At 47.2% G+C, this 8,951-nt stretch overlaps 1 protein-coding gene across 1 annotated transcript; it reads left to right on the forward strand.

Annotated features, from left to right (window-relative positions):
• Positions 1-3,773: 3,773 nt before the first annotated feature.
• TRIL (TLR4 interactor with leucine rich repeats) lies at positions 3,774-8,501 on the forward strand. Its single transcript, XM_064674133.1, has one exon. The coding sequence runs from the start codon at positions 4,134-4,136 to the stop codon at positions 6,321-6,323; it is 2,190 nt and encodes a 729-aa protein (XP_064530203.1). The 5' UTR covers positions 3,774-4,133; the 3' UTR covers positions 6,324-8,501.
• Positions 8,502-8,951: the final 450 nt, after the last annotated feature.

The raw sequence follows: 8,951 nt of genomic DNA on the forward strand, positions 1-8,951 counted from the left end.
ACAGTAAGTGCAACCAACATAAATTCCACAATACTGGTGAACTCTTTCTGCGATTTCAAAGAAAAAAAAAATCATACAGTAACACTTTATCAGGTAGAAAACACGAATTATGCAGTATCTTTCTGTTTCTCTTTGTGCTTTATATGACTCATAAGGTTGTATATGACAACTTCCTATGACGTGAGTCAAATAACTTCAAATTAGGTTTTTATATTGTAATCAACTACAGACATTGATATATCAACTTACAGAAAGTTTTTATTGTTTTAAATGGGAATTCTGGCACTAAGGTTGAATAAAGTTTCTATGAAGCCAGTTGGCTCAGTGAGAAAGTTCAAAGCTAACACTTCTAGAAACATTTTTACAAGTTCAGATTAAAACATTTGTGATGTGCAGTGGGCAGAAAAAATTGTATAGACCAATCAAAGACTCCTCTTTAGAAATTAAGCTCCAGTTCCACATAACTAGTTACCATTCCTGGCAACTACATAAAGCTATGAGACATCAGCACTCAAACTTACCAGATCAGCTCCATTTCTCTTAATCTGGAATCAAGAAAGATTAATTTTATTTAATGGAAGTTTCTCATGTGGACATTGCCACAGACACAGTATATGCTGGGATGGGCTACATTGAACATGCAACTCCTTTCACTCCATTTTGCATTCTACCTACAAATATGTGTTCACTTTCAACCACCAGTCCCTGACCAGTACCTAGATAACATCTCTTGAAAAAAAACGCCTAAAACCAGAAAATCAGAGGTATTTGGTATTAGGTATAACAAACATATGAATACCATTTAGCCATGAAATAATACCTTATTTAAGGTCAGTTCCCTCATAATTGTCATAGGAATAGATATATATCAGTGGAAAGACGGTATTTCTGATCTTGCTTTTTTCTTGGCCCTTCAAAGTCCTCAATCTTTAAATCTTAACCATAAAGGTATGTTTTAAGATAACCTTTAAAGCTTATAAGAATAGGTTACTTTTTAATTCCCCCTCTGTCCAGTATTTCATAGATGGATTTATGCTTTTTCAGGTTCGGGTAAAAAGATTACTATTTCTCAATCATGCATTAAAAATTTTATTGTGTGCTTGAATAAGGAAACAAGAACTACAGTAGTGGGAAAGTTCTTCTTCCAAAGTAGGAAAACAAATGTGGCACCCTTCATCTCAACAGTTGTGTTTCTAATTGTTTTGAATAATAACTTCCTACTTGAATTAAAAAAAAAAAAGTATCAGCAAAACTCCCATTGTATCTGTTTATTTTGTTTCTGGTATAAAATATTTCCAGTGTGAGAACAAATATCTGATGAATTCTCTTCTTAAGAATCACTAGTTAAATTTTTTTATTAAATTCTTGCCACTTATAATTCCCCAAACCCAGTGAAAATAATCATACTGGCTAAGTTTCAGAAAGCATAAATCAAAAGCAATACACAAGACAAAACTTGACTTAAACTTTTAGTATTTGCAATGACATATGGCTAGAAAAAGATCTATGGTGCTTCTACAGGAAGGACAGTTCATAAATTGCCCTTATAGGCTTAACCATGTTTCGAAGAAAAACCCAAAGGAATAGAAAATAAGCATACCATTATACAGCATGGTTTTCTAAAATTCCACTATTTAAAGTACAATACAGTGAAGTAAATTTGTCACTAGTCACTCAGGCTTTGCTTAGAATTAAAAGAAAACTTTCAGTCAGGATGTCTTTCCTTGAACCATAGTGGCTTTGAAAATGAGGAAAGAAACATGCAATCTTTGCAGCAGAAAAAATATCTATACTTCGTCCTGAATATTAGATATGATGCGATAGATACTGGAAAGCTGGTATGTGAAAAAATAGGCAGTAAGGAAAAGACTAAGCTAAAAGGTCTAGATTCTTAACCCATGGATACTTGAATCATGAACAAACGCTGGATGGTTTTCTTCAGGAACCTGGAAAATGAATAAAAAAGACTAGCAAAAAAGTTCCTTCTGTGAAACTTACTCAAACTTATTTCAGGGGAAAACAAAATTTACTAATCAAGCATGTACTGTTCAAAATACAGCAGTTACAAATAGTTAAACCAGAAACTTCCCACTTCACTAAAGCAGCAAATAAGCTTCTGTCCACACTCAGAAAACAAGGCAGCAACAATTTAGGACACAAATTTAAAACAAGGTAATCTAAAAATATTCTTGTTTGATGACAAGATAGTGCATGTCTGCAGAAGTCATCAAGTTCTGGACTCTGACAACCCTGATTTCCACTATTTTTGCTTCAAAATTTCTAATTTTAATTTTAATTTATAAAGACCGCCTATGCAAAAGCCATTTTTCACCAAAAAAGATCTCACAAAAACAAAAACCACCCAAACCCAAAGACCCTCCTAGCTTTCCTTGTCATAACCATATTACAGCATATTATTGTTCACACTGGATTTTCCCAATGAGCTGTTCACTTGATTTTTGAAGATATTTGCAAATTTCATCCAGATTATCTAAAATATCACTCTGCTGCCCCAAACATTACTTCTCACACCAGCACAATGCAGTTAGCACTACAAAAAGATTATTCTTCATAAGGTTCATCCTCAGATAACTACAAGAGATAGGAATTGAGATGTTCATAGTGATGTTATGTTGACCAAATCAAGCCATATCCCTTCTCTTCAAGGTTCCTTCAGGACCAAATCAGTTAGATCAAAGTACCATGAAAGCAGACAACAGGGACTCAGCACAAACTAACACACCACGCTACCTGTTCACGTTGGCATCGCCACTTGAACAAAATTTCTCTGAAGGCTATCTAAATTTTGCCTTCTGCTGAGAGAAAGAAGCATGGCTTGTACACAGCTTTAGTCCAGAACTGTATGCGAAGAGTATGCAGTTGCATGCAACTTCGAGTGATAACAACTTCCAACATATTTATTAAATTTTCAACACGGTATTTTGGTCATTACCTTCTTTTCCTCATCATCCTTGACTGTCTTATATACCTACCTATCTAGGCATTTTCTCCTGCCCTTAGACATTTATTCAGTTGGCAACATCTTAGGAAAACAAAAAATGCCAACAGGAAAGGAAAGTCATTGAACGGATGGGTACCTAGTCTGCTTCGTTTTCAATATGCTTTCCAATACCTTCTTTTCCCTCTAAATTTTTGTGCTGTTGAGAAAGACGACTCTTTAAAAATGGGAATTATTTCTGAAGAGCATCGGGATCACTCTGACGAGCCCCTCATGGAGCTGCAGCCATATTCAACTGCATCCTCATTGGCAGCTTTGTCGGGAACCTACTGAGCAGGACGGTGAGGAGAAAGAATGAAAATTCATTCTGATGTACTATAACTAGCTTAGTCCTCTGATTGCTGTTTGCTCAACACAATAGAAAATCCTAAATCCCTGGTAAACCGTAACTGTTGCTTTTGGTAGGTTTCTAAACAGACGAGGAAAAAAAGGGGACGACGACGATTAGTTTACTTCTGTTCCCTTCCCCCTCCCCGATGCGCAACTTTCTCTGTAACCCATGTGGCTGGGAGGCAGCCACAGCCGGTTCCAATTCCTTCTTTCCCACTTTGCGCCCCTGCTCGCTGCCGGGGCTGAACCGAGCCAGGACTGGCCGCGGGCTTCCTCCCCCCGCCCCCCCGCCGCGCCGTCCTCCCTCTCCGCCGCTCCATCCGATCCTCCGGTCCCCCAGGGCACAGTGTGGGAAGTACGAATTTCCGCTGAGTTTTCTCGGCAACTTTCGGAGCTCGTCTTTCTCCCTCTCCCCGCTCCGCCCGCCGCCCCCCTCCGTCTCCTCCCCGCCCGCCCCCTCCACCCTGGGAGTGCCGGCGGAGCAGCCACTCCGCTCCGCATCCCGCCCGCCCCCCGCGGCAGCGCCGGCCCCGCCACCGCCGACCCGCACCCGCGGGCCGCCAGGGGCGGCAGAGCCCGGGCGGGGCAGCGCTCCCGGCCGCCGCGGGCCAGCCCATGGTGCCGGACACCGCGACCTGCAGCCGCCGCCGCGCCTGCCTGCCCGGCGCGGAGCTCAGCCCGGCGCGGAGCAGAGGAGGGGCCCATTAGCAGTCGCGGAGGAGGCGGAGGGGATGCCGGATAGACACAAAGCCGGCGGGGGAAGCAGCCCACGTCTCGTCCCGGGATGGGGGTGCCGCGCCGGGTCCGCCTGATGGTGCTGCCGCGGGTACTCTGGGGCTCCGTCACCCTCATCCTCCTGCTGCTGCCCGCGGCCGAGCCCATCTGTCCCGAGCCATGCGATTGCCAGCAGCACCAGCACCTCCTTTGCACCAACCGGGGCCTGCGCTCCGTGCCCAAGGCTGCCGAGCCGAAGGATATCCTCACCTACAGCCTCGGGGGCAACTTCATTGTCAACATCTCTGCCTTCGACTTCCACCGCCTGGCAGGGCTCCAGCGCCTGGACCTGCAGTACAACCGGATCCGCTCGCTGCACCCCAAGGCCTTTGAGCGCCTGGACCGGCTGGAGGAGCTTTATCTGGGCAACAACCTGCTGCCTGCGCTGGCCCCTGGCACACTCAGCGCCTTGGCCAAGCTGCGCATCCTCTACGTGAATGCCAACGAGATCGGCCGCCTCAGCGCTGCCTCCTTCTCCGGCCTCAGCAGTCTTGTCAAGCTGCGACTGGATGGCAATGAGCTGGGCTCGCTAGGCGACTCTACTTTCTCAGGGCTGCCAAACTTACTCTACCTGCACCTGGAGTCCAACCGCATCCGCTGGCTGAGCCGTGGTGCCTTCACTGGACTGGCCAAGTTGCGCTTTCTCGACCTCTCGGGGAACCAGCAGAGCTCCCTTCGCCACCCAGACATCTTTGGACCGCTGCGCTCCCTCCACACCCTGCTGCTGGCCAGCAACAGCCTGCGGCAGCTGACAGGAGGGCTCTTCCAGTACCTGCCTGGCTTGGCGAAGCTCTCACTCAGTGGTAACCGACTATCTCACCTGGCCCCGGATGCCTTCACAGGGCTGGGCTCACTGAAGGAGCTGCGCCTGGAGGGGAACCTGCTAAGCCACCTGCCTGTTTCCCTGCTGGAGCCGCTGGGCAACCTAGAGGCGCTGGATCTGAGCCGCAATGCACTGACCACCCTTCATCCAGCTGCCTTCAGCCACCTTGGCCGCTTGCGGGAGCTCAGCCTTCGGGACAATGCGCTGGCGACGATCCCTGGAGAGCTCTTTGCCTCCAGCCTGGCCCTCTACCGCCTGGAGCTGGAGGGGAATGCCTGGAGCTGTGACTGCCGCCTTCGCAGCCTCAAGCACTGGCTGGCGGCCTGGCACTCCCAGGGCCGCCTGCTCACCGTCTTCGTGCAGTGCCGCCTGCCATCCACCCTGGCTGGCAAGTACCTTGACTACCTGCAGGATGCCCAGCTGCTGCCACCGCAGGATGGTGGCTCCTGCCCCGATGGCGACTCTCCCTCCCTGCCATCTCCTGAGGGGCTCGGCGGCAACAGCAGCGCTGTGGGACTGCCCCCAGGGCCGCTGCCAGCCGCCTCCACTGCCCGCCTAATGGGCGCACCCATTGCTGCCAGCCCCACGCCGCCACCACTGCCCAGCGCGGCATGGCCCCGTCGGGCCAGTGCCGCTGGGGTCCCGCCGCTGGTGTCCGACCCATGCGACTTCAACAAGCTGTTCCTCCACAACCTGTCGGTGGAGGCCATTGGCTCCAGCTGGGTGACAGTGCGCTGGGCCGTGCGGCCACACCGCAGCCCCCGCCTGCTTGGGCCGGCACGATTCCGCCTCCTCTTTGACCGCTTCGGCGCCGCTGTCAAGTTCCAGCGCTTTGTGTACCTGCCAGAGCAGGGGGAGCCGGCGGCCACGCTGCAGGAGCTCCACCCGGACACCCCCTACCTTGTCTGTGTCGAGGGCATCCTGGGTGGCCGCGTGTGCCCGGTGGCACCCCGGGACCACTGCGCCGGGCTGGTCACCCTGCCCGAGGGCGGCTCCACGGCGGCGGCAGGTGGGCCCCGCGGCCCTGACCAGCAGCTGCTCACGCTGGTGCTGCTGGCGGTGAACGCGCTGCTGCTGCTGACGGCTTTGGCCGCCTGGGCCGCCCGCCTGCTGCGCAAGAAGGTGCTGGGGCGTCGGCGTCGGAAGGCAGCCCCTGTCCACGTGAGGCAGCTTTACTCCACACGCCGCCCGCTCCGCTCCATGGGCACCGGCGTCTCCGCCGACTTCTCGGGCTTCCAGTCCCACCGGCCGCCCCGTGGCGCTGCCGCCTGTGCCCTCAGCGAGGCCGACCTCATCGAATTCCCCTGCGAGCGCTTCATGGACAGCGGGGGCAGCCGGCATGGTGATGAACACTTGCTGCAGCGCTTCACCGACTGAGCCCGCCGAGGCCCCGAGGCCGGCCGGGAGCTGCGGTCGGCGCTGCGAGGGAAGGTGGACGTCGGTCTCTGAGGGGATGGTGCGGGCCCCGGGGTCGTGGCCTCCGAGGGGCAGAGCTGCGGCGCAGTGGCTGTGTTCAGCTGCCCTTGCTGCAGACCGGGGCTGAGGTGGCCTGTGAGATGGGGTTGCCTCTGCTGGAATGTCACTGTTTTTTCAGGAATCATCACTAACCCAAGGAAAAGCCCTGACAGGCGGTAACTGTGCCTTGCCACAGGGAGCAAAGCGGCGGGAGCTACTGCCAACAGCAACCAGTGCCTCCCTTAAGCAAATTCAGAGCCGTTAATTTGTGTGCTGTTTTACAGGTGGTTTTCTCCAGCTGCAGTTGGGAACACGTTACAGTGAACAGCCTGGCCCTGTGTGAGAAAGCTTTGACCAGGTCTTTCCAAGGCACCAGCTCTTCCTAACAAAAATTTGGACCAGTCTTTTAATTGAACTGTGTGCAACCAGAGAGTCACTGGAGGGCTGGAAATTATTTTTTCACTGGACAGTTTGAAGGCTGTGCCGTTTCAACTCAAACCGAATGTGAGGCTATTTAATGTGCACAAGTGGGTTTTCTTTTTTTTTTTTTTTTGTAAACGAGAAACAATAATGCAGCTAGTTAGTTCTACAGGAATATATTGCTGACACCACTAAGAAAAACTAACATATTTTTGTAATGTGTTTACAAATGAGCTATTTTTAAATTGTTTTTGAATAAATACTGCTTGGTACTTGTGCTGTAGTTGTCTGGGTCCATGATGGTCAGTAGACCACTGACTCTCACATAATCCATCTTCATTTCTAAATGGGCAGATGCAGAGGTGAACTGTTGATGGATAAATAATAATTGGTGCCTTTCTTCAGAAACAGTAATAGGTGAGAATATTTCAGGAACATGAGACGATCTTCATCATAACAGGCTGTTCTCTCTTAGCCTACTAAAGTTAGAAGCTTTATGTACCTCACTGTGAAATAAACGTTTTTGTATATTAATCTAGATTCTGTATTTTGTGTAGCTGAGTGAGAAATACTGAAGTTAAACTCTTATGCAGTAGTATATTATGTTTGAGTTGTTTTGGTTTGTTGGTTGTTGTGGGTTTTTTTAAATTAGAATTTTGCTTTTGGTTTCAGAACAGTGCTAATCATTTTATGGTCAGTTGCTCTCTACTTCTCAGACTTTCCTAAATATTTACAGAATGTGGTTCTGTTACTAGGAAATATGGTGGTTTAGTTTACATTAATAATTCTCTCTGTGTGGTCTAGAAATGAGCTAGTTAAAGAAGTCCAAACCAGAGTTGCGATTTAAATGCAAATGTTTTAGATGGAATTTGGTAAATTGTTGAGACCATTGATACTGCTTCTGCTCCTTTGAATTTAATGTGCAACCTCAGATGAACTCTTGTGGAACTGAATGGCTTGAAGGAAGTGTTAGTGTACTATGGAGGCATTTTGTCTCAATATGATGCATTCATTGCTGACCCGAGGTGTTCGTGACTACAAGTTGTTTATTACCATAATTGCAAGTAAGCAATTTGGGTTTTTTTCTTTTTTTTCCCCTCCCCCTTTTTTTTTTTTCAGCTGAACAAGTGTTTACAAAAGATACCATAGTAACTGGTACCTTCAATTGGAGTTCAGTGACAGAATGGAGAGAAAACACTTTATATTCTGAGGGAGAGAGATCTTTTGCCTTAATCTTTGTCCTTTAAATAGAGAAAAAAAAAAAATCAAAGTCTTGTTTCTTGGGTCAGTAGCAAGAAGTCCTTCGAGACTTCATTTTGACAGGCTGTAATTTTCAGGAATATCAGGGACCAAACTGTTGTCAGTGTATAGATTAAAATTCATCACTGCTATAGACACAATGTTGAATGGCATTAAAACTGAAGGAATGTGGGATCAGGTTTCATTTTCTTTTGTTAAGAATATTAAATTTCCATTCTTTTGTACGTCTGGATGTTTTTAGCCATTTATGACTGTGGAGTACACCACTGTTTGTTGTTAGAAATGCAGTGGATTGTTGAGTAAAGCTGTGTATCACACTAACGTTAGCTCTATCACTGGATATTCTTCCAATGGGAGATGCATAGATGCTGTACATGGTTATAATCAATTATGTCAATAAATCCATTTGCTGAAAGAAAACTGGTGTCTTAGATTGTATCTCATAATTCATCCCTCTTCAATCAGCTACTGGCTGTAGCTTCTTCATATTATGAGCACTGCTGTTGGATAAGCATGAGGACTGCGAACAGTGTCTCATCAGTCTGTCATATCTTTTCATCATACATTATGTTTTCTATTTTATTTGTAATATGTTTGGATAGTGCAAACAGCAAATTAATTAAAATGGATGGTTCTGAAACAGGTAGATCACTGTCCCAGTACAGACTAACAAGGCGCCGTTACATCAGTGAACTTACGATTCCTTATAAGCTAATTAATGATTGGGATCGTATCAATAGTTTATGCTCATTGGAAGTTAGGGTTCTGAGTGTTTTTCAGCATTTTCAAGCTAATGATATCAACATGTCATGTTGAGCATATGTAGTGTGTTATAATTAAGAATTCACTGCTTCTTTTTAAATTTATACA

The sequence above is a fragment of the Pseudopipra pipra genome, chromosome 1 (genome assembly GCF_036250125.1).
Source record: "Pseudopipra pipra isolate bDixPip1 chromosome 1, bDixPip1.hap1, whole genome shotgun sequence".
Lineage (NCBI taxonomy): Eukaryota > Metazoa > Chordata > Aves > Passeriformes > Pipridae > Pseudopipra > Pseudopipra pipra.